The sequence below is a fragment of the Siniperca chuatsi genome, linkage group LG12 (genome assembly GCF_020085105.1).
Source record: "Siniperca chuatsi isolate FFG_IHB_CAS linkage group LG12, ASM2008510v1, whole genome shotgun sequence".
Taxonomy (NCBI): domain Eukaryota; kingdom Metazoa; phylum Chordata; class Actinopteri; order Centrarchiformes; family Sinipercidae; genus Siniperca; species Siniperca chuatsi.
This window is the reverse complement of record NC_058053.1, coordinates 19,921,144-19,946,623: the sequence shown is the minus strand read 5'-3', so window position 1 is coordinate 19,946,623 and position 25,480 is coordinate 19,921,144. Positions and strand designations below refer to the sequence as shown.

General features: G+C 40.9%; 1 protein-coding gene across 20 annotated transcripts in view; it reads right to left on the bottom strand.

The window, feature by feature from the left end:
* The window catches only part of mycbp2 (MYC binding protein 2), a 65,906-nt gene extending 41,798 nt beyond the window's left edge, over positions 1-24,108 (bottom strand). For 15 of the 20 annotated variants that reach the window (XM_044217575.1, XM_044217579.1, XM_044217583.1 and 12 more), the window contains exons 1-20: positions 23,388-24,108; positions 20,932-21,007; positions 14,330-14,545; positions 12,261-12,414; positions 11,789-11,985; positions 10,507-10,749; positions 10,203-10,274; positions 9,736-9,832; positions 9,537-9,610; positions 7,403-7,541; positions 7,108-7,184; positions 5,403-5,607; positions 5,115-5,279; positions 4,761-4,919; positions 4,419-4,623; positions 4,062-4,207; positions 3,389-3,499; positions 2,924-3,028; positions 538-657; positions 323-404 (exon numbers count right to left, since the gene is read on the bottom strand). In XM_044217575.1, the coding sequence (XP_044073510.1) occupies positions 323-404; positions 538-657; positions 2,924-3,028; positions 3,389-3,499; positions 4,062-4,207; positions 4,419-4,623; positions 4,761-4,919; positions 5,115-5,279; positions 5,403-5,607; positions 7,108-7,184; positions 7,403-7,541; positions 9,537-9,610; positions 9,736-9,832; positions 10,203-10,274; positions 10,507-10,749; positions 11,789-11,985; positions 12,261-12,414; positions 14,330-14,545; positions 20,932-21,007; positions 23,388-23,659 (2,915 nt within the window). In that variant the 5' untranslated portion in view covers positions 23,660-24,108. The remainder of the gene's footprint in view (positions 1-322; positions 405-537; positions 658-2,923; positions 3,029-3,388; positions 3,500-4,061; positions 4,208-4,418; positions 4,624-4,760; positions 4,920-5,114; positions 5,280-5,402; positions 5,608-7,107; positions 7,185-7,402; positions 7,542-9,536; positions 9,611-9,735; positions 9,833-10,202; positions 10,275-10,506; positions 10,750-11,788; positions 11,986-12,260; positions 12,415-14,329; positions 14,546-20,931; positions 21,008-23,387) is intronic. The other 5 variants (XM_044217576.1, XM_044217595.1, XM_044217580.1 and 2 more) reach the window with 3 other exon arrangements.
* Between the last annotated feature and the right edge of the window lie 1,372 nt (positions 24,109-25,480).

Below are 25,480 nucleotides of genomic sequence, written 5' to 3'. Positions count from 1 at the left end.
AACTTGAACAATTGGGCTGAATTAACAAATGTTGGCCTGTAATACCCACAAGTGGCTAGCTTTCATAAAGACACGTCTAACAACAACGAACTTTGTGTTACCCCTTCCTGGTATGTAGCATTATGGGTAATGTAGTATTTCATGTAGTCTTTCACACTTGGAATTTCGACTTGTCTATACTGTTACCATTAATTAATGTGTAAATGACAATAAAATACTCTGTTTATTTTCCCATTAACTATTTTTATATATTACAAATAATTCCTTTCACTTTAACATGTATCATATTAAATACAAACGTATAAGACAACAGAAGTAGTACCTGGAGTTGACATCTCCATGTCCAAGCTGCCCATGTTGGCCGTAACCAAACGTGTAGACATCGCCATTCTCCATCAGTACAACTGTAAAGCAACATAATCATGACATTTTCTCACTTTCTTTATTTCAAGGGCAGCCATTGTTTTCTTAAAATAATATGCAGACAAATATACCCTGATGCCTGAGCAGAAGCAGCCATGAGGGAAATGAACCTACCTGAGTGGTGAAATCCGCAGCTGACCTGCATAGCTCGCAGCTCGCAGTCAAATCTCACTGCCCCTGGGGGATAGGTGGTGATTTTGCTGGCATCCTTCTCTCCACGCTCACTGCTACCATCTACAAGGCAAACACTCAAGTCAGCACATTTGAGTAGAGAATGGGGAGAGATTGAGGTTTTGTGGCAACTTCAGACCGCAAAGGTAGATGCCTCTGCATAGTCCTGGAAAACGGAGCTGGAGGGAAAATAGGATTCAAAAGAAAACAGGGAGAAAAGGGGAAAGCATGCCGAAATAGAACAGAGAGAACAGCACCTCTATAAACAGAAAGGCTTTTGGCAACCAGTCCCATTACATATGGACAGATTGTTTGTTTAGCAACTAATTTGATTTTTTTTTAACACCTTTCTGTCTTCAATGAGGAAGAGGAAATCTGGTTTACCCTGAGCCCTGTGTAAGAGGTCAGAGGTGTGGTTTATGAGTAGAAAAAAGTTGGATAACGACCCATGCATTACAGTAAATATAATGACTGTCAGTACCTTTTTGGACCAAGAACCAGCTTATTGTGGTTTACCTCAGTATCCGAGGCCAGCCAGATGAGATAACAGCTTTACGTCTTAATAACTGAACTTCACAGTAAATGTAAAATAAATATTGACTGGCTCATGGCCCAAATATTCATAAGGTAGGGTTGAAAGTTTAGCTCATGGATACAACTCTCAATGTCAATGAGTAAACAGACGTTCTTTTAATGACATCTAAAGCACACTTAGAGCTTAGTGGGAGGTCACAGACAGAAACACCAGTATTGTTGGTGGGGGGATCTGGAGCACTCATTCCTCTTTATGAGTATAAAACCATGAAGAAGGATGCTCAGGGGAGGTACCCAAAATATCCTAGCCTTTCAATTGTGTATCAACCACAATGAATGGTCCCACAAAAGGAAGGTTATTCAGCAAAGTACAACAGCCTCAATTTCTTAACTGAAGGAGGAAACCACTGCTGAAATAGAATACATTGTGGCAAAATTGTTTCCACATATAACAGTGGTACAATAAAACAAGCCATTTGTCCTTAACAATGAGTTTCTATTGGGTAGGTTTTCAAATTTCACATGTTAAGTGGATGCTTAACATCATTCAGGGCACAATGCTAGGCACCCAAAATCAGGCCTAGCCAATATCATCCACCAGCAGTTTCAGACCTGAGGTTCCACGCCAACCTGCCCCACTTATCGGCAAGAAAAGTAACAGCAGCAGCAGCTCAGACAGGCAGATGTAGACCTGCCGATGTGCACAATCTACAGACAGAAATACCAGCTGTTGTTTATATTTGTGCAGGCAATGAGTAATCCTTTTTATCCTGTTTATATTTTTGAAGACTATAGGTGTCATCGTGTGTCCTCTGTCCTCTGTTGTGGTTACTTAAAAAGATGGTTTGTCACAATCACATTTTGTTTTTTCCCCAAGGAAAAACCCTAGGGGGCGGCTGAGATTCAGAGGACAAAACAAAACAAGTCAAGATAGCTACAACTAAAAGTTGACTGTGTTCTGTCGTTGCTGCTGAATCATAAATGTGGGTCTTACTGAAATCATTTACATATCAGCTGTTCATTGGTTGAATATTAAGCTTCAGAAAAGTAACTCCAGACAATGAACATCTACACTCACTTGTCTGATGGTCAAGTGCCTGAAAAGCTTCATGTTATGCCAAGTTCATAGATGTTAAGATTTTTGTAAGTGATTTCTAAGCCATTTCCAGGAGATGCTTCACATCTAAAACATATATTTTAAAACTAACAATCCTGCTTCCTTCCTTCTGTGTCATATTTGTGAGCTTGTCATTCATCAAAGCTTGCTCTCCCCAGTGCTCACTGTTTCGACTGCTTATAATGCTGCAGTTGTACAAGTTGTGCAAAGTGACAAATCAGCGGCTATGGGAGTGATGGTAAATCCAGTCAGACAAGGACAATTGATTTCTATTTAGGTCTAACCAACAGCAGTGGGCAGAGCAGCCATCTTACTCTGAGGATTAGAACTGTTAAACCAGAAAATGAATTCGCATAACAGACTAAATCTTAATTGTACCTCAGTCCTTTCCTATGTTAACATAATTAACGCAACATAAAATTAATCAAATTCAAAAGGGAACCAGCCTGTTGAAATTGGTCTTTAATCTGGTCTAAAGGCTTCACAGTCATTTCTCCACTGTGAGTCACAGTGAGTCCTTCTTGCCAACAGGCTACATGGTTTGTTACCATGAGACCTGGTGAAGACATAAGAGTCCTGCCGTCAGAGAGTGAGAGAGGAGGTGGGCGGGACAGCCAGATTGGGAGATGAGTCAAAGGGGTGTCTCTGCACCCGTTGAGTTAGTGAAGACCGTAGTACCTTTGTGCTTGTCCCGTTTATGCCTTAGTGCCTGAAGGGGTCTTATTCTGGCTAGGGCCTGCTCACGCTGGTTCATAAAAATGGGACCAGGAAAAACAAGGGGGCCTGGGGGAGAAAGAAACTTTCACATGCATGCACAATGCTCACAAATGGGAAAGAACACATGATAATACTACACCACAACAATACACACACACACACACACACACACTGAAAAATTATAAAGACAAGCAAGGGGGAAGTCACCAAGGCACAACACCCAAGTTCAAACAGCACCCGAAGGTTATTCAAAACTAAAAAAAGGGATGGACATTCTGTTTGTAGCTTCACCCTGTTTATTAACCTCCACTCCCACCTTCTCACTCTCTTTGTGCCTATATTTAATTCGCTGTCATAGACAACTCCATAAAGCCAAAACAGCCCTTCACTAAACATAGTCCCATTCTGTTTAGCCCTGATTCATACCTCTGCCCTCCTCCAGTCTGTGCCGACGGTTGATCCTCTGTCGTTTCTCCTCCTGACGGATCTGAATGTGCTCCTCGATGTTTACTCCTGGAGGGGGAGGGACAGGCACAGCTGAAAACACAAAAAGGCCCCAGGGTACAGGCAGCCAAGACAGGATGCAGGAGGAGGAGGAGGAGGAGGAGGGAAGACGGAGCAGAGCAGAACAAAACAAGACACACATCAATGAATGATGGACAGACGTGATGGAGAAGCAATGACTGCACAACACAATAATGAATAAATACATGAATAAAACAAAGGATGACCGACGTCAAGTGTGCGAAATACTGCATCCAAGCAAATGCAACAGACAGTGTGATTGGTGTAGCATAAGCAGTGCGCTGGCATAGCTCAGAAGGATATATAGCTTGCACACATCCCTGCTCAAGGCAGTGATTTACTCTGATCAGTTATGGATGATCCAACAAACTGCAAACCACTGAAAATTGTAATATGACATCACATATGTACATGCATGAGATTTTAACATGCATATGATTTATAAGACTTTGTGGCTTCAAGTGAAATGTAAACAATTTGATTGGTGATACAGGTGAGATGTAAATATTGTTTGAATGACAGGGTAAAACGGGGGGAGGGGACATGAAGTCATGTAAGATGTCAGCTGGCATACCTAGCAGCAGGTCCAGTGGAATCATCTCCTTCACAGCATCAAAGATGCCTCTCTGTCTGGCCTCTTGACCATCCAGCTCCCTGGCACAGGCCTTGCAACAGCCACATGCTGAGCAGCCAGACTCTCCAGACCCACAGCCACAGATACTGGTTGGTGGACAAATACACAGACACAAACACAATTAAATAATCACATTATCATAAACAATCTAGCCAGAAATGTAGTTAAAAAGATCATCCACCCAGTCAGATAAGCAATTTTTGACTCTCAACAGTACTTACTAATTGCTAAACACAAGTGCTGTACAGATACTGTAATAACCACCTTCACCCCTTCCAGTTTTTTGTGTCTTCTTACCCTCCTGGTACTCTGTCTGGCCGTCCACTGCTGACGCAGCTGGCACCGTAGCCAGTGCAGTCTCCACACACCGTGCAGACCATGCACTGGTCCAACTTCCACTTGTGCATGCCTGGCTGGCACATCATGCTCTTCTCTTCCTTCTCTTCTAGCTCGTCCTCCAGGTCTTCATCCATGGCTGTGGCCATGCTCTCTACACCAAACGCTACAACAAACACACACACACAGACAAGGAAGCCATCAGATTGAGCATAGTACAAAGACAACGTTCGTATATGTAAGACACAATATCCAGTATGTTGTTATGTGTATTTGTATGTCTGTGTTTATCCATCTGCTCACCTTTCCCTGCCTGGTTCATGGCTCCAGTGTCTCTGCCACACTGGCCCTTGTTATTCACCCCAAATGTCCACACTTCACCACTTTTGGTCAGAACACACGTATGGGCCTTACCCATGGCAACCTGAGTTACAAAGTGACCTTTCAGGTCTGTCACCTGGCCTGTGGAGAAGAAAGTAGAGATCATGATGAAAGTGAAAAACATGGCTTCCAACAGAGAAATATTTATAGACAAATAAATGTTTATTCTTAAAACGTCTTTAATCTGTCTTTATCAATGACAAGAAACTACTGAAATATCTCATAAAAATTCCCTGAAGTTGCGAATTTGAAATAGCCCTGTCCCAGTTAACTCACAGGTGCTGTCACTGTAAATAGCATCTTTGCCAAACATGTAGAGCTCTCCATCCTTGGTGACAATGCTGCTGCTGCCATTGTTACACGCTGTATACACAGCTGTCTTGGTCTCTAATTTGATCATCTTCTTGGGCTTGTACGGCTTGGGCTGTCTGCGACTTTTAGCTGCAAAGGAAAATAACAGACGTGACCTCCAGAACTTCAACTGAGAGGCTTTGATTCTGTGTTTAAAAAGGCTGAATAGAATGACTTCTTGAATGTTTGCAGATAGTTTGAAATTGGTCTTACTGGACTCTCCATCCTCTCCCTTGCTGGCAGAGCCTGTAAAGAACACACTTCCGTCTTCGGCTACTAGCAGTGCATGAGAACCATCATGGCCGACTGAGAACTGAGCAATCTTGGGAGACTTTGTAACGGGTAATTCCACCCATTTCCCAGCTGACGGGCCACCCTGCTTTATACCCAGGCTCTGGTACTTTCCTGTGTAGTAAATCTGTGAGGGAGAGATCAGGAATAAGAACAGTTGTCATTTTTGAGGAGTCAAGGATCTATAGTAGATCCATTTTGAGGCAAAAGTTTAGCCAGGGTTCATTTTTTCGGCACACGGCCCTGCATCTTTTGCCGGAGCCCACTGTGGCGGCCAACATCAACATGCAGCACAGTGTTCTTAGTGAAATTAATGAAGACCCTCCATTTTTTTGATGAACTATTGTTTTTGGTCAGAACACACCTTAGCCCATGTGCATAGTATTTTAACAATTCAAACAGCAGGGGTAACTTATGATGATACATGTACAAAGGCCACTGCTGGAGGGGAGATTTTATAACGCAAATCATCTAGCTTGTAAATCATAAACAGTCGGCCTTTGACATAATGTCCACCCAAAGTGATGAGCAAACTTTGTGCCAAGATACAGGTCAGCTGCTCCTATTTTTACCCATCCAGCCGGTCTGGGTTACGGTAATCTGCAGATAAAGTGTGCTGTGAGATTAGGCCTCCACACAGACACAGAAATGTGCAACAGGCAACTGCCCTGTTCTGCTATCTACAAAAGAAGCACACTGCACCACACCTACCATACAGGCGCACACAACCACACCCTCCACACACCCAAACAACCTACATAGTTAGCATTCTCATCTGACTAAGACCGTCTTCATAAAAATGTGAAATTTCTTCTTCAACAAAGCACTGCCTCTTTACAGTGATTGGGCCTACTTTTCTCGATTACAAAGACCCTGCAGTCTAACTCTAGAGTCAAGTAGTATACTGAGTCAATTCCTCCAACAGCCTCTGTACACAGACACAAACACAAATATAATATCTATGTTGTTTAGTCTACCTTCATTAAATTGTGTTAATACTTATATTCATGTTTCTACTCTTACATAAGTTCATAAACATAGAAAGCTTCACTTGCAGTGGGCCCTGGTGTGTTTTCCTGAAAGTGGACAGAGCTACTGCTTAGCTGGGTGAAATACTCTAATCACTTCCAGTTAGTTAAGGAGAGATGTCACTTTATAAGCTCAGTGTGCATATAACCACTAACAAGAGTTGGGCCCAGGGCACAATAAACAGTGCAAAGACCATGAGACATCCAAAAAATACAGCTCCCTCATTCTGTATTATTTAAAGACAATTTAGCTTAGAGGGCCACCAAATATTTCCAAAACAAGAAGACATGTCTTATTGTTATGCTTTAGTACAGCCTGGTCCTAGGAAAATCTGACTATAGCTAACTACACACAGATGTTATGAACTAAGGGAATGTTAATTTTGTACAATGGGCTTCATGTGGCCAGTGTAACATAGAAGGAAGAAAACACATGCAGGAACACAATTAATTTAGAGCCAGGTTCCCCAGGTTCCCCCTCTAAAGTGCCTGGCCTGTCATTAGCAAGACAAAAGCTGTTAGAGCTCAGTGGTTGAATCTGTTCCAACTTTCATCTTTCTTAAACATTTTAGGCACACCACCAAGAGTTTCACTCTCACCTTTCCTGAGGCAGTTTTCATCAGAGCAAACTCCCTGCCTGCTCCAAGCAATGCTGCCTCTTCATCAAAGCCTGTGCCTGAGAGAACAACATACTATTTAGAGCCAAATACACAATGAGACAAGTTTGAAAGGTATGCTTTTTTTATTCCTTTGTGTTTTGTGTTCTGAATAATTCCTGACACATTTGCAACCTTGTAGACACACATACAGCATGAAATGCCTGTATCAGGTGTACATAAATATGAAAATCACTACCCACAGCCTCATACAGATAGTATATTTTGTATCACTTACTGATGATGTGCAGATCCTTCTCGAGGTCAAAGAGAGAGATGCCGCAGGCGTGCAGACATTTCCTTGCCAGCTTCAGCTGCAGTTCCTGCTGCAGGGCCGGGTCTGAGCTCATAGTATAGATCCGCACCACAAAACCATCCTGCAGGAGTCAGGGCCAACAGGAGGAAACGCTGTTTAGTTTCATGACTCAACATTGCTACAGTGTGGCATTTAGAGTCCATCTAACAATTTTAGCTTCACCTGACTGAATCAAAATGAATCAAGCTCTTAAAGGAACAGTTAAACATTTTGAGAAATACGCTTCTTCGCTTTCATGCCGAGAGTGAGAAAATCGATATCAGTCTCATGTATGCTCACTAAGATATTTAGCGTACAGACATGTGAGAGACAGATAAATATGAATATTTAGAGTACAGACATGAGGGCAATAATAAAGCAATTAAGCATATTTGCCAAAATGTCAAATTATTTCTCCCTCAAGTCACAATAATTTGTGTTGGGGACACTGTGGACATGATACTTTGGACTGAAGACATTTGATTGCACATGTGTATCTGGCTGCACACTCATTATGTGCTGGACGCAGTTAGGTTAAACACATGGATTATAACCTTATTGGAGTCATGGGTAAGTCTATTAACTGTAGCTGCAGTATGTTTGGGTCAATCTACAGAGTGTGTGGCTTGGCATTACAGCATCAGTGCATACATTTTTTTAATTTTAGTGGCTATAGCAACTTAAAACCCCAGCAACAACACCATAAAGGGTGTGACATCTATCCACAACTCACACACTTTAACTCAATGCAGAGCACATAACAGATGATACAGAGATGTGGGTTAGTCAGACTGCAGGGGATTTGGCTCGAAGGGACAATTTACAGGGAAGGAACAGAGTAAAGAGAGGAACACAACAAGGAAATAAATGGGAGACAACAGAGATATAAAAAGGGATGAAGGGTAGCATGGGGATGGTCTGGTTTTCACTGTGGTAATGATGACTGACTCATCTATTGTGCTTTGATTCCTGCAGAGCAGAGCACATGTGCCACTCAAATAATAAGCGCCTCTATCCTCTGGCCAGTAATACCCCTGAACCCCCGACTTTTCCTCCCTACATGTTACCTTCTTCCGCTGACTATCTCCTTGACCTCCTGTAGATTACCCACACGATCCTCTTCTACTTCCCAGCATCTGAAACCCCCCTACTGTGTTTATCACATGGTTTTCCTCAACCGTTAAGTTTCTGTGCTGTGGTTGCATTTGCTGGCTACACACTTAAATGCACGCAGCTTCTGAGGACTCCCCATTCCTCCCCCCATACAGTATCCTGTCCCCTTGATTAGCCTAGAAACTGCTATCCGGGAGCAAGGCTAGCTGCAACAACAGATATATGGATTTTACATCTTCTCCCTCCCCCACTCACATTACAGAGTGCTTATGCAGATAACTGCTTTTGAGATTAAGCTCTCTGGAGAATACCCACATCTGGTGCCACTGCCACACCCACATATACACGAAACACAGACACAGCTTCACCCTCCTCTGTGGCACAGCTGGTGATCAGCTGAGGGTCCGTCAAAGAGTAAGTGGCAGATGCTTCGCGGGGCAATTCAAGCGGAACTACCCTCACTTTAACTAACAAAATATTTGGTTATCATGAGGGAAACAACACATATTGAAAGAGAGCTTACTCAGTTGCACAAGATAAAAAAGATGACAAATCATGACAACCACCTCTCTATGAGATTGAGATTGACTCTATCAGCCAATAAATTAACCGCTGCGATGTAGTTCAGGATGACCAAGTCATTTAAACCCGACTCACGTGCTGGAGACTGCCTGCGGGAATTGAAAGGCACTACAATCTTATAAGACTATAAATGCACGAGTGCATATTAAGTCAGCTCTCTCCACCATGTTTCCAGCAGACATGGGCAGTACAGCGGAGTCTTTTATTCTGGGTTCAATTATACATGTTGGGGAACTCCTGAAAACACTGAGGACTTCCCACACTGATACTGATTCAATTTTATATTTCACATTTAAAGTTGTCTTCTTTTGAGGAGCCTAAGAAAGATGATGCATGTTATTATCATGGTGATGAGGAGCTTTACCAGGAACATAAAACTTACATCTTTGCAGGCTGCAATCTGGTTGATGTACTCTCCGTCTGTGAAGATGATGTTCTGTCCGTCTGAATGTTGACCTGCAAAGAGAAGCAAAGTGACAAGTGTCAATATACCCAGTATTTTATTAGATGGATTATTTGATGACTTAACGCCAATGAAGTGTTTTTTTTAAACAAGCCAAAAAAAAGTGTTTTCTTAGCACCTGGCATCGTGACAGTCCCCTCATGCTCCAGAGTCTCAGGGTTGATCTTGATGGCCGACATAGTGTGGTTACTTGTGTCCCGATACAACAAGTACCCCTGAAGACACAACACAAACACTGCTGCTGATCTACAATTAGATTATCTATCCCTAACTTAAGCCTTACAGCTTACTTATTGTATTGTTGATAATGATAAAGATGACACTGTATTTAAACAGTTTCTTCCCTATCACATTCCTGAAGAACAACACATCAGCAGTTTTAAAAACAAAGTTCACAGCTGTTAAGACTCATGGATCCAACACCAAACTAAGCACTGACTACAAATAATCAACATAATTGAAGTCACGTGAAGGTCAACACTAAGTTTAAATGTGAACTGAATTTTTTACGCACACAATGCCTTTTCAAAGCAACTTCACTGAAATGAATGTGAGGAGCATCTTGATGAAAGCACCACTACCTACCTGAGCAAAGCCCAGCCATGATCTCTTCTCCTTTCGATTCCTGGTACGAGACGTGGAGTTGTACACATGGCCCTGTTGACACATGAGCAGACAACCACAAACACTGACAAACCTCTTTAAAGCAAGAGAGTATTCTGTTTTAAAGCAGAATTATGGCTGTCTACTAGCATGGTTCTCTACTGCTAACACAAAACTATTGCTGCTAGCTGCCTATCAGAAAAATGTGTTTCAGAAAAATCAGCAACTTTGGAGATTTGTGGTTATCACTTGACAGTGACAACATGCAGCTTTGAGTATTACATACCCTGACAGTGCCACTGTATCCAGAGCCAACTTTGTAGAGTCCGTCCTTGCAGAGCAAGTACAGGAAAGAGCCATCAGTCTGTAGAAGACAGCGCTCATCCTCGTCAATGGCCACCTCTTTCAGGACCCACTTGTTCATCAGGGCCGCGCGTTTGATCCCATTCCCAAACCAATCCTGGATTTGAATCTTTCCCACCAGCACAGCCTGTACACTCCTCTGTAGTGCGTTCAGTATGGTGGGCACCTGGTGAGATTTAGGAAGACAAGGAGGGTGCTGAAAGATTGCAGGACTACAGTGGGGTATATTTTGTGAAGTAGACAATGCACCAGGTGGGAACTGGCAAATAAGCTTCTTTGTTGCTCAAATTCTCATACTAGTGGCTGAGACTGTGGTTACTGTACCTACATATTTGCCCTCTTCTCATTCTGCCTGTACGCATTTTCACACACACATTTCTCACATCATTGCCATGGTAGATATGACACACACACCACTGATCTCACCGTTCACACACATACGAAGAAACACAAACACACAGGCGCGTACAGCAACAAAGCCCACACTTCCCACCAGGCTGACTGTCATTGTGATGATTCACAGTCCAGTCAATGCCTAAAAGATGAGGAACTGGGGGGAGGGCACACAGGCCTATGTCTGTGGGGGATAAATGTGTGAGGCTAAAAAGTCCCACTGCAGCCCTGGTCAAGTTCAGGTAAAGTGAAAAAAATTTATGGTCACAAAGCCTGTCCACAAAATTAAATAAAGTACGTACTATTTTAGTTACTTCCAGGATTTTGAAAGAGCAGTTTTGATTTAATAAAGAATCAATAAAAAAATACAGAAAGAAACAGAGAGAGAGTACCAGCTAGAGATCGAAGCAAACAGAAGACTGGCTAATTGCCGTCAGAATGCAGACAGGGTAACATAATCAAACAGGAGAATCAGAGCGGCTTGACATTTTCCAAAACTCAATTTGTGCTGTCCAGACGCTGCCCTAGTCTCTCTGCTCAAAGGAAATGCATGGAGGAGCCAGAGGTTACTTTATACTTCACAAATTCACTTTGGTGATCTAACCCATTTCTGCTAATCTGAAGGAAAAACTTGAAAGGATAATTGAGAAGTATTAATTTTCTGGTGGAGGTGGTTTAGAAAACCTAACAATTAAAATTCTTCCAGCTTGTGCTTCACCAAATACAAGCATGAGCAAAATAAAGATGAAGAACAGACAATTGTGCAGTCGAATTGCCAAATGCAGTCTAATTTATTTAAATTGGTTCATCACCTGTATCGTCTGGCAGGCATGGCTGCCATTGTTGGTGAGGATGGCTGAGACGGCCTGCAGGATTTTGCCAGTGTCTCCCCAGGCCACCACCAGACTGAAGAGGCAAGCACAGGACAAAGCAGTGATGGCCTGTCCTGTTGGGTCATTGGGCCCTGTGCTCCGGACCGTGGTCTCCAACAACAACTGGAAAAGAGACTCTGAGGAAGCATACAAGTGGTGGGCAGGTTAGACATTTGTGAAAAGAGAAAAACAGGAGTGCCGTATGTAAATCATGCTCAACAAAATGTTAGAAACAAATTGTAATAATGCAGTAAAACACAACACAGCAACGAACGACAGCCTCAAAATGATCATTAGGTTGCAGCAACATATCTTCCCAAACAAGATTTGTCGCAGGGCTATTGCATTGGATTGCATTAAATTGCACACATGCACCTAATAAACTCTTACGTGTGCTAATTTTCAGCCTTACCTAGCACATCAGGAGGCTCAGTCTGAAAGCCCTCAGGCTGTTGTCCCTGCAGCATGTCCAACAAGGCCTGCAGGCTACGCAGGCACAGTGAGGGGTGAGAGAACCGAGTCTCTTTTATCAGCTCAAATACTCCACACAGGCCAATGCCAATGATCTGCAAACACACACAAAGAAGCACATTTCTATGAGCTAATGAACACCGTGCTGTCATACCACAGCCCAAGTCTAGCTCGACTAACTGTGTTAGCACTTTACACAGCAAATGAAGATGAAACATACGGACAATGCGCATAGATGTAGCTTTAAAAACAATCACCACTTTCTGTGAACTCTTTACATATAATTGCCTTGTTAATATTGCTGATATGAAATCTCTTTCTTTTAGAGAGGATGTTTTCTTTTAATAGCATGGCCTCATCATTCTACATTAAAACAACCTACATTTAGCTGGGGGCGTACAGTATGTACATTTACTACCGTTGACTTCAACATTGTGTATAATGACAGATCCACTTGGAGAAGGGAGGCAGGCTAAGGAGTTTGGCCTAGAAAAGGATGCCATTCTTGCTCTCTCAGTATGGCTTGTTAGTGAATCAAATAATGTTTAATATTCCTTCCTATCTCAGAGAAGAGCTTGTTTTGTAAAAGCAAAATGAAAACTTAGCATCAGTGTATAACTAACAAAACAAGGACAATAGAACAGATAAACACTTGATAACATAATGCCAATTGTAAGCCAAGATATGTACAATACTGTACACACAAAAAACTGAACAGATGTAGATAAACAGATATAAATTAGATATTCTAGATCTTTAAGCTCTTTAGATTTATGTAACTGACATAATAATACTTTGTCAAGGCTTACATGTACTCTGTCAGTGTTACTTATTTGAAAACACACACACACACACACACACAAGAGTAAATCACCCCAAAATATTATATCACCAGTAGCCTATTTAATTGGTCTGAAAGAGGATAAAATGGATACAGACTTCCCAGTTTACCATAATAACGATTAACTATTAAACCTATCCATCTGTGACATTCCAGCATTTAACTGCTAACCAATATGTACAGTGGGCACACGTTGAAATCAACATACAATTTTCTAAATAGACAAGCACATGGGAAACACATATAGTTGTTCAATAACTGTGTTGTCACACTGTAGAAAGGTTTGTCCTGTTGTGGTGAGCCTTTTAAAAACAGCAACACAAAGATGTGCATGACAAATAAAGAAAAGTAGGCCGTAATTCAGGTAATTTGAAGGCATCTCTGTTGCCGAATTCTAAACTACATTGTACAATTGATGTTCAGCTCATTTATGGTGCCCCTGCTGCCTCACTTGGATGACAAGCTAACAGGTGACTCCTCAGATTTGTTATTGAGGTACTGTAAGGCCGTAGCCTTTTACAAAGACAGCAAATACCTATTACTTATTTCTGCCATTTATGGTATAGAACCCAAAATAATCCTTTGACACATTGCCTCTCAGATGCTTTTGTGTTAATTATCTGTTCAGCATGGCTTGCTATGTTTCTCTATTGTGTTATCTAAGAGAACAGTAATAGCCTAGTTTACTGACAGGGCAATAGGGCATGCAGTAAGTCTAGGTGACAGGGCATTTTAGCAACACCTTACCTGAGAACAAGGCAAACTAATTAAAACAGTCCACTGTGCTTATAGACAGTGAATTAAAAAATGATTGTCATCGCAGGTCGAATATTTAATTTTGTTGCCACTTACGAGCAATAGTTTACATTTAAAATAAAAACTGACAGCTCTGATACGGAGTAAGAAAGACAAACCGGCAGGCACACAGAGTAGAAGAGGGAGTTGGGGAAACAGAGCAGAGGCTGTAATCCTCACAGGATGGGGGTTTCAAACCTCTGGTAAAGTGACACCAATTATCACAACAATAAAAAAGGATGAGCCCTACCTACAAGCTCAGGGAGAAAAAGGATTGTTGCATCCCTAAGATAAAGAGCACAGGCTGGCTCTCACCTTGATACCAAGCTCTGCTACCACCCACATAAGCAGCCAATGCTACTCCCTGCTCCTACCTTTGGCAGCTTCACGGCTGGTTCGCGGTACTCTTCCTCCTCATCACTGTCGGAGTCGCCGCTCTGCACCGAGCTCCTGGAAGCCAGCGCCAGGGAGGCCTCTCTCTGCTGCCAGTCCAGCACACAGTGCCGCACGTTGCAGTAGACATTGAACGCAGATGGGTTGCTGTGAAGCTTGATGTCCGGCACACAGAGGGCTCCATCTAGACTCTCGGCCTGTGGAAAAACAGAGAGTGGAGGTGGTCAGCAAGGTCGGCAAAACCTTTTCTTGGTGACCACAAGTATATCATTTGGTGCATTAACAGCAATGTCAATTCTTTATGAATACGTCTAATTGTAAAGAGTTACAGTAGGTTGTGTTTACACCTGTAGTTTGCTTCTGTTTGTCCACTAAAAAAATGTAACTTTCTTTAAGCCTTAACATCTTTTTATTGAAATGTTACTTCTTAAATCGCCTTCAAGACACAATTTAAAAAGATATGAAAAAAAGTGACCGGGACTGAGACCATAATGTCTTGTACACAAAAGTAGTGACTGTACATTGAGAGAACAGCATCTCTATGAAGCTGATCATTTTTTGTACAAAGCATGGGCTTCAGCTTTTGCTTGTGTTAGTGACTACTTGTTCTGGACCAAAGCTGAAAGATTGCTGCATTTTGGATCTTGTCATCACTGCCGTATTTATAACTGAAGTTGTAATCATTATGTCAAATGGACAGGATGTTATAATTCGTTCATTTTGGTTTGCGTCTCTCAACTGTTCATAACTCATGCAGTTGCTAATGACATGCCTTACCAAAGCAAGTGCCTACCAACCACAATAAGTGGGGTAATTTCTCATCTGGCTTTACGAGTAACACATTTGAGAATTCCTCAGAGGCATAGGTTCCCTCAGGGACTCTAGGCAGATGTTAGCAGTTACATTTGACTTGAAACTAAATTATATAACTACAGTTTCCCAGGTTGAAAGTGTAAAACCTTGGTTGAACACAGTTAGTCTTTATACTGCTGCTGCTAAATGCTCCACTGTGTTCACCAGGTAGTCACTGTGTCTGTCTGTCGTTTAAAAACCGCGGCCTACTGCGACCAAACAACGTTATGAGAGCAGTGAGAGTGAACCAAAACGGTACATTTACAGACCGGACAGCTAAACAGCAAGCTGAAACTCGCTGTAAAGATCTGCAAAGCCAAGCAGAGATGCAAATTCAGGTGATAATTCTCTGTAGCAACCCCTTGTTTTCACATTGTCATTTGATACATTGTTATTGTAAAATATTGGTTGTGTTGTTGGACTGTATTGCTTTATACTAAGAGGTGTTTCTAATATTGAGTCTACCCTCATTGATAAATGAGGTGGAAATGCCAAAAGGGAAAATTTACAATAAAATCATCACAACAAGCTTAAGCACTTAGGCCTACATTCAAATAATCATTGTGATTAGAGAAACTACACTCCACAGAGAAACTTGATAAACTAATTGATAAGCTTTCTCCATCCCACAAAGCAAAGCATTTTTAACTACAGTCCTGAGGCAACCTCTAGGGAATCATACTGATCGATTGTGCCTCTCTTGCAGTGTTGCACTTTTGGCATCACAATCACAGAGGTGATGTCATCTATTTGGGGAGAGAGGTCATTCATTCTCAGCTCAAACCAATGGGGAGGACATTAGCTCACCTCTCATCTAACTGTACTGTCTGCTGCTGTCCTGCCTTGGTGCTAGAGTAGCATTTGTGACTGTATAGCATTCACAAAGGAGCACACTGCCTGGAAAGAGCAATTCAATCGATTTAAAACCTAGAGATGCTATAATAACCCAAACCCATAAACCAAGGGAGCGAAACTGTGTTTCTTGGGAGATGACAGCAAAAGGGCGGAGTAGAGACCAAAACACTGCATGTTGAAACTGAGCATTTGAGATAGGAAGCTCAGTGTTTTTGGCCCATATGTACATGGTTATCTCCATTGTTTGGACAAAAGTCCTAAGTTGATAGTTTCATGTATTTAACCTGATATTCATTAGATCAAATGTGATATTACAATAACAGGAGTCTTTGTTACATATTATAAGGGAGTAGTATTGTTAAATTTGGTAATCACAAGTAAACAAAAGGGTAGCCCTACCACAAAAATCTGAAACACAGAATTGGAACCCACTATCACTTAAAAATAAAATGACAACATTTGACGACAACAACATCAACAACATTAGACCACAATTAAATTAAACTTTGTTGTGTCTCCTGGTGCTATTATATGTTTGTTTACATTAGAAATCTTGGTGAATACACGAATAAAATGGATGGGGCGCCATCTCAGAACGCAGTATCCAGTTTTCTAAATATATCCATGCATATACATACAGTACATATGCAGTTCTAACCTGCTGCTATTACTTTATTTGCCAATAGATGTTGCATGGACTGCAACTGCAGGTTCAAAATCTGCTGGCACTGTGGCTCTATAAACAGAGTTATATTAGCTAAGCTTAGTGTTAGGTGCTTCACATAATTTAAACAACAGTTCCTTGTTCAATCATTTTGTGGTGTTTGTGCTTTAAATGTGTAATAGTATTGCGCTTCTATAAAGTCGAGGGACTTATGAGAGATATGTTTTAAAAAAGTCAAAATTGATGCAGCTGAAGCAAAGATATCTTGCCTTTTAGTCCCTAGCTCCAAAAATTATGGTTCTTACAATTTCCATAATGCAACTCGATAGCGTGTTTTGACCCTCCCTGTCTGCTATAAACCCACGTCTTTGCAACTCTACGCCTCCAGTTTGTTTGTGATTGAGATTTGTGATTAGGGTGGGCTCAACTTTTAATACAATCAGCAATTTCAGATATATTAGACAACATCTGATAGGTTAAATCTTGCAAATAAAACATCTTGCAAACAAAAAACATGAAGCAGCTGAAACACGGTCCTCATGCTGCAAGTGAAAATTGTATTTGACAGGTTTCCCTAGAGCTGACAGTTCTTAATTTAGAACTGAACAAATCATCAGAAACTTGTCATTAAAATTGCCACCTTCAAGCTATGTCATGATGCACATAAGCAAAGGCACACACACAAATATGCAAAGCCCAATGACCTACTGATGTTTTGTAGTTTCTTCTAACTTTGCAATAGCACCAACCCATAACGCAAACATGCTGCTCACCTGATGGTTTCTTTTGTGTTTCTGTCTGCACTTCACTGATGATTTAATGGCCATGTAAAAGCTTTGGAGAAGGCTGGTATTGAACCCCTGACCGCACTTAGACAGCTACACATTTCAGATTGCTGGCTTTATGGAAAAATAAGAAAAAAAGAATAAAAGTTGTCTCTTCCAAAGCACAGGCTCAATCGGAGTGAATGTCAGTTTGCAGCACCATATCATTTGAGTAAATATGCCATTTATCAAGAATATTAAAATCAGTAAAAGTCATCCAATAATGACGGATTTATGATAATTATTTCTGATAATTTATGATAAAGACAGACGATGCCTGCCTTTACTCAGACTCAACCTTTGACGACACAAAATCACCTCTAGTCCCCATGCAGGGCTTGGTGTGTAGTGGGCATCTAGCTCTACAGGGTTACATACAGTATAAGAATCCTCAAAGACTCTTCTAACCATCTTAATGAAAACACTGTCCGTCCAAAGCACAATAGAAATGATTTTTAACCCGTTTCCCAGTTTGCGACTGTTTCCTATCCAGATAACTATTTGCTACCATCTTTGTTTGGATTAGGAAACACAGTTTCAACTTGGGGAAACGAGTTAAAAATCTTTTTTAATCATTCAGCAGAGTCTTTGAGGACTCTAGAAATATCTTCAGAACAATGGTAAGTTTTGTTTTGTTCTTCTGGGTTTTCCAAACATCGCTGCGTATTTATCTTTCAGAGAAACCGATGCTTAGCTCTGTGACTCGAGTGTAATGCTAATGCTAATACATGAGATACAAACATACTTAACAATGGCAAATAATTTAGATTTCACAATAAATACTTTTAATAGTTATTCTGTCTATAACCCATCAATAATTTAAAAAGTGAAATGCTGTATTGTTTTATTTTACTTCATCGACCCATCTGTTTTGCCATCTAACTATCACTAATAAACAAACACCATTGTTCTCTGTCATATCTATTTCAGTTTACCCAGGCATAGCTTTTTGTGCACCACAGGTTAGGAGTACATCATATTCAATTCAGTCTCCTACAAATTATGTTTATATGCAGCTATTCTGCATTAGCAATTAATGACAATATTCAGTTTAAGTGCAGGAAGTAGTGTGAGATATACATAGTTCAATAAAAAGTAGGGATGTGCAGATCAGTGTGGTGGATGAGCATTTGAGTACTTCCCTTCAACACAGGTATCCCAGGCTTGAATCTCTTCACATACTGGCTGTCAGTTTAGACATTTCTATTTTTCAATCAATCATGACCAGAATCTTGTTCTAACTGGTTTTAGCTACCTAACCTTGCCAAATACTAATATTATTGGAATAACCAGCTGTTGGCAATTAATGTTTTGCAGATACTACAATATGAATATTCTGATACACTGAAGAGAAATGTAATCCTGGTGAAATTAAATTTACCCTAAAATGTATCTTGCTAATGCAGAATAGTTGCATATAAATGTTTGTAGAGGGTACTGTTGATTATCTTACACAATTTTTTTGTATGTTAAAGACAACACACAGTATGATAAATGTAACTGACAAACACATATTCATGTACACATTTCTTTCTGTTCAATTCTTACTTAGTTATCCCCAGTGGGGCAATTAAAAAGTATACATAGAGCAAAGACACACACTTTCTCTCCTCCTAAATAAAAAGTTAAAATACATACAAGGATAAAGTGCATAGTAACAGCAAGTACTACATGCTGGGCACATCAGTGAGTGGTGGGAGGTACAGGTGGGGGATTCCCAGATTCAAAGAGGGGCCCAGAATCATGGTTTCATGCTAAGATGACAACAGCATGAATGAGTAATTATTAAAAACCCATTGGTATGTGGTATCTGCCAATCCAAGTATCTCATACTAAAAAAATGGCAAAGGTGCATCGCTGCTGTCAGGTAGATTTTATAGATTATATAGTTTATAATATAAACAACATAATTACATAGATGTTATTCTATTGAATGTCATTTTGTACCATTACATTGTTATTATAATTATATTTTTTGAAAAAGGCACATCATACATCTGCTCGTACACAAGACGTTACATCACCCTCTTCATTAGGATGATAAGCGTTTCTGCTCTGTCCTTTGTTCTGACTCCACTTTCACATGTTTTTAAGCACAGAAGCAGACAAAAGGGGAGAGGAGGCCCTTTCAAACCACACTCTCGTCTGCCAGTGCGAGAGGCGTGACAGAGCAAGAGTGAGCAAAACACATACAAATACAGCCGTACTGCCCATGTAACTACCCACGTTTTTATGTCTGCCTGCCTGCCGGCCAGCCTTGCCTACCACTCCATTCTCTGTTTCTACAGAATATCTTCTGCTGTTCCAGGACATCAACTCACTGAACAAGTCAACCTGAAGAGAACTTAACTGACTAGCCCACTCTACGTTGAATTTCCTGTCTGGAATAGTTTTGAGGAGAAAGATGACAAAGTGGTAGCGCCTCTGTCCTTCTCTGCTACTGTCACATTAATCTCTCTTGCCTTTGCCTGCCAAGTTGCTGGAAAAAAATAAATCAGTGTAATAAAGTTAAATCCAAACACTGACTAACAATATTACAGACCAACCATTGAGCAGGCTACTCTCTCACTCTCTGAGAAAACCAGCAAGGAGATGAGTCAATATAATCTGAGTGGATTATTTTTGTTGTCATAATTTGAGGATTAACTAGTTAATTTATGTTGTCCATGCAAAGTCTACAGCAGAAGCAAAAATACAACCACATCCACTGATACAGACTGGGTTCCCTCTTTGGATGAAGGAGATGGAGGCAGGCAACTGTTGCCGTGGAGATGTGGAGCACATTAGGTCGCTCGGCAACAGGCCATCATGCACAAGCCAGAGCCACTCCCATGTGTCTCACATTCTGCCTAGCCACCTCTCCAGCTTCATGTGTGGATGGGCTTCCTGGCACCTGACCAGCCCCGCCAATGAAAATAATGTTTCTGCCAACCACCTCAAAGACCTTATCTTTAATCTTATCCTCAATCTGTTAAGTTCAGTCAGTGGAGAGTCAAGCCAGCTGTAAGGACTGTTCTTATTAATATAAAGAGAAAATGCAAAATACTACATGTAAATATTTAATTGTGTCTATGAAATGCTTTAAGTAGTACTGAGAGTGTTAGGCACAACTATGTCCCACTAATAAATATTGCACCTACTTGTGATTTAACACTGAAACGATTAACACTTTGTAGTATCGTGTTTTTATCAAGAGGCATAAACAATTTGGGTCATTTTATAAATATTGTAACGGTTTAAAAACAGCCATTTTACAATGTAGCCTTGGCCTTTTAACTCCTCTCTGAATAAATCTATTAATAATATCCAAACACAAATACATCAATAGTAGTATTACATAGCAAGACAAAGTGTAATATTGTGTAACAACTGGTTATTGGTGTCTTACCTTTGTTCTTGATTTGACTTTTGACTTGACCTTCTGTCGCCTTTTCAGTTTCTTCTTACTCAGAGCCTTCTTTCCCCTGAAAGTATATAGTGATCACTCAGTATTGCAAAATATACTGTATGCTTAGGCAATGGTTACACTCAAACACATAGCATAACATTTAAGACATTTTGTTTTATATTATCACAAGATTTGTAATAAATATGATGATGTGAGGAGGATGGGAGGTAAAGCTCCTTGTCATCAACACATTCTTCTTCAAGCCAATCATGATGTTGGAAAAACAAATCCTTTATCCTTTCATTTGTTTAGAATAGCTATTAAAATCTTGAATCCATTCCAGATGTCTTTAGTGGTAATCTCACTTTCACTTTTTCACCCTTGCAGAACAAGTCTACATCTTATGAAGCTGGCAAAGTACATGTCCTTTGAAGAACAGTATACCCTGCCTGACTGTCAGAAGTGTAGCAGTTGTCACCAGATTTAGTGTTACTCATCTTGACAAAGCCCTAAAACAAGCAGGAGTTTGGTTTTGCAAAAATTTCCTTTTGATGCTTTTGAGCTCTCTGAAGTCTGTGTTTTGCATTGGCTTTTTATGATGAATTTCACTTACAAATCAGGCTGCCAATGACAAGTGCTAGGGACCACAAATAGACTTACTACTATAAACTGAAAGGCAGTGCATGACTTAGTAGTCATTATTACTCAATACTAAATACAGAAAAGCAATGCATTTTAAATCTGCTGTTGATTGGCTGTTTATATGATAATTCTGTACACTTCTTGCTTGACAAGCTTTTTTTTATTTCACCACTGATCTGTACAGTAGGTGTACTGTCAAGGCTGGAATTTGAAACAAGATGTACAGGTTTAGAGTATCCTAATTTTATTACTCGAGTGTGCAAATGAATATTGATTTCTAATAGCTTGTCACCATACAAAAGCAGCTTCAAATTCTTCAACCCTTTGAGCATACAGTGACAGGCTGGTTTAGTCTTACTCTTCAAAATACCAAACTAAAATCAGGCTACATATACATAGAAATGTCTATCTGGTTACAATAGTCAAACATCAACAAATCCATGAGAGAAAAAAAAGAGTAACTGGCACTTGCTTCAAGGGGCTTCCAAAACAGTTCCCTAAAGCTTGCATGTATCTCATTGAGTGCAATCTGCATTTTATGTACAAGCAACATATTTCACTATTAGATAAACAAAGAGAGATTGGGGTCAGATAAGATGGTAGTTCAAAATAACATGATAAATCTGGATAGGTTGAAGCACTGTTTTATCTTCTTTCAAGACCTATGAATTCAGGAGTTGCTTATGAAAACAGTGGTGCACTGAAGCTAATGTGAAGACACTTCCACAGTGTGTTCGCTTATGCTTAAAGCAGGCATTGTACATGGGGGGGCTGAGAATAACAATTCAGTTTGTGAGGGAGGATGCTGCAATGATCCAGCTACTCAGTCTACAACCTGACTGACTGACTAGAATGACGTAACTGTATTACCGCTTATGCCAGGAAAACAAATTAGTGCATCCACCTCCCAACACATCCTCACCCATAACGTTACATATCTAACATTTTGGGCAGTTTTGTGTATAGGAGCAATATGCTGTATTTATTATGTGTTTAAATGTATATCTGGTTATTATCAGCTCCAAGTTTCTTGAAAAATAAATCGCTGGTTTACGTTAAAATAACCTGGGGAAGGGCTGATGCTCCCCAACGTCACTTAACGTTAGCTAGCTATCGAATCAGTGACGCCGTTGGGCCTAAATACACACAGCTCACTACATCAAATTATATTAAATGACTAGGTAACGTAAAATATAGCAACAACCCAAGTAGTGACTGTTTAAAGATGTGTAACAAAAAAGTATTGCACGAGCAGTAACGTTACGTTTGTTTACGTTTAGCTGGGTAACAGCTTTTGCTCAAAACAAATTGACAAGGTGCTGTCATGACAGTTAGCCAGCTAGCTTGTTTTGGATATAAGCCGATAGTGCACTTTTTACAGCCGTTCTGGCCCAAGTGGGCAGTGGTTTTATTCATGTGACAATCAGTCAACGCTTAACGAAAACACAATGGTCAGAGCGCCCGGAGTGCAAACCACTCGCGTTAAAGGTGAAGTAACGTTAGCTTAGCTGGCTCCGATAAGCTAGGGAAGTCAAAGCCAAAATGCTACCTAGCAAGCTGACCCCCGCAAGAGGGTGCACCCAAATTACAGAGTTCCTGGCATATTGTGTGTAGTTAAAGAAATGACTTAAAGCTATATGACAAAAGTCCGACTAGTTCAACCATAAATAACAATTACCTTAGGTGTAGCTGATGTTTACTGACGTACCGCTAAACAAGGGTTAATGTTAGCTTACGGTCGTTAGCTCAGTTAGCCCCACAAATGACTGACCAGCCTCAGTGAAATCTATATTTTTTTTACGTTAGCCACTCACCTTCCTTGATTTATCCCTTGCTCTTTATCGTTGATAGCGGTGGTATAAATCCGCCTGTATCTTTCGGCCAGAGCTCGCCCTGAGAGTAAAAGCTGGTACCGAGTCCGACAATCCGACTGGGCTCCGGGTGTCGGACAAGAACCCATTCCCGAACCAATGGTGGAGAGATCGGCTCCTGCTCCAGAAATGACCCTGACACCCAGCCCCATCGACGGCGATGAGGAGGGCAGAATCCCTCCACCGGCGGCCGCTGCCGCAGCAGCACACATCATCGTTTTCGAGAACAATGCATATATCACACAAAAGATATCACAGCTAGAAAATATCTAGCCATCAGATGCAATCCACTTGTCATTAAATCCGCCACGTCACATTATTTGTCCATTCGAAGTTGCAGAAATACCACAATTAGCATCCACGGTCCCCGGTTATTATAAACGCGAATTGTAGCCAATCTGGCAGTGCAACTACAACGTAGCTATGGTCTTCCGATCCGGACACAGCGTCAACACGGTGCTCGTCTCCCGAAAATATATCTTCTCAAGCCATAATAAATTTTCTTGTAGAGCAGCAGAGACGGCACAATTAATTTCCAAAACCCGCCTTGTCGTGTTTCGGTTTCATTCGTTCCTTGAATATTTCTTGACCCCAGAGAGACAGCACCCTCAGTTGGGCTGCCATCTTAGCTCCATCATCCCTCCCCTCCCTGGCTGAGTCTTGCGTCGCTAGCATGCCGGGATATTTTCATACAACTAAAACGGGGCGATGCTATCATTGATTTATTTAAACAATTACCTACCCGTGTACAATTATTCTGATGTATTGTTCACCGTGACAGTCGTGGAAGTGAAAGATAGCAATATAGAACCATATAGGTTATTTTGCAGACTGCACAGTTTGAATCTGGACATTTAATTTGCAGAGGTTCATCCAGGGCCCCTCCCAGTTTGATCTAATATTGGCACACTGAGATACTTTTAAAAGCGATTCAGTTCTTTGAGGTCCGGTTTGACCTTTAAAAACAGTGTTGCATTATGTTAAGACTGCTTTGATTTTATAGTTTATAATTTCTTCTCTGCTAATATAATTTACAATCCATTTACTACTGTTCCATAAATAGCAGCTGGGATAATGTTCAGTGTTAGTACTTCCGTCTCCAGTGACCACTGTGTAATGGTGAAATGTTGCCATTTAATCTCAAGTGCCTTCTTAAACAACTAATTAATTTGCTCAAGGATTGCAGCCATCCTTTGATTAAATCTTAGTGGTACAGTGGTCTTCTTCTCTGAGCAGGCCTTATAGCCGAGGCCTACATGACTCCATCTACTTACAGCAAAAGATGCACCTTTATATGAACATAGATGATGTGGCTCACACTTATTGACATAGCAGATGCAGTATATGTTTATTTATGCCTACAATTAAAATTGCATGGGGATACTGAACTGCCTCAGTAATGCAACATGCAGATTATGATGAGTGTAATACTTGCACTGCACCTTCTGACAGGGGCGACACAAGGGAGCAGGAATAATGCAGGAGGGGCGGGGAGCTGGGAGACTTTACTGCCATTACAACTGTAAACACATTGCAATGCAAAGGTGGACTCAGAAAACAGGTGCAGGCAGTGCACAATTCACAGAAATGTACATAATATGTCACTTATGCAGGTATATCTGACTGGGTACACGTGTGAACATGTATTTAAATGCTCCACTCAAATCAATCTCCCGAATGTCAAAGTTAGATTTAATATCATCTTTTTCTTAAAGGCGGTATAAATGTATGTATGTGTGGATGTGCATGCACATTTATTGAGAGAGAGAGGAACAGAGAAAGAGATTTACACAGACCCCAGTGGTGCTTTATTGGCTGCAAGGCATTGCAATGGCCCAATGACAAGAGAGGGGTCGGTCTACAGTCTCTTCTCATAGCAACCCAGGAAGCATTCGGACATTATCATGCGCAGTATCAGAGTGCCAGTGTGTATCAGTGATGACAACTGACTCTTAACAGAAGAATTTATTAATTTAAAACTGAGGGATTGTGCTATTCAGATTTCAGTATGAAATATTGGAAGTGAAAAGCAGCCC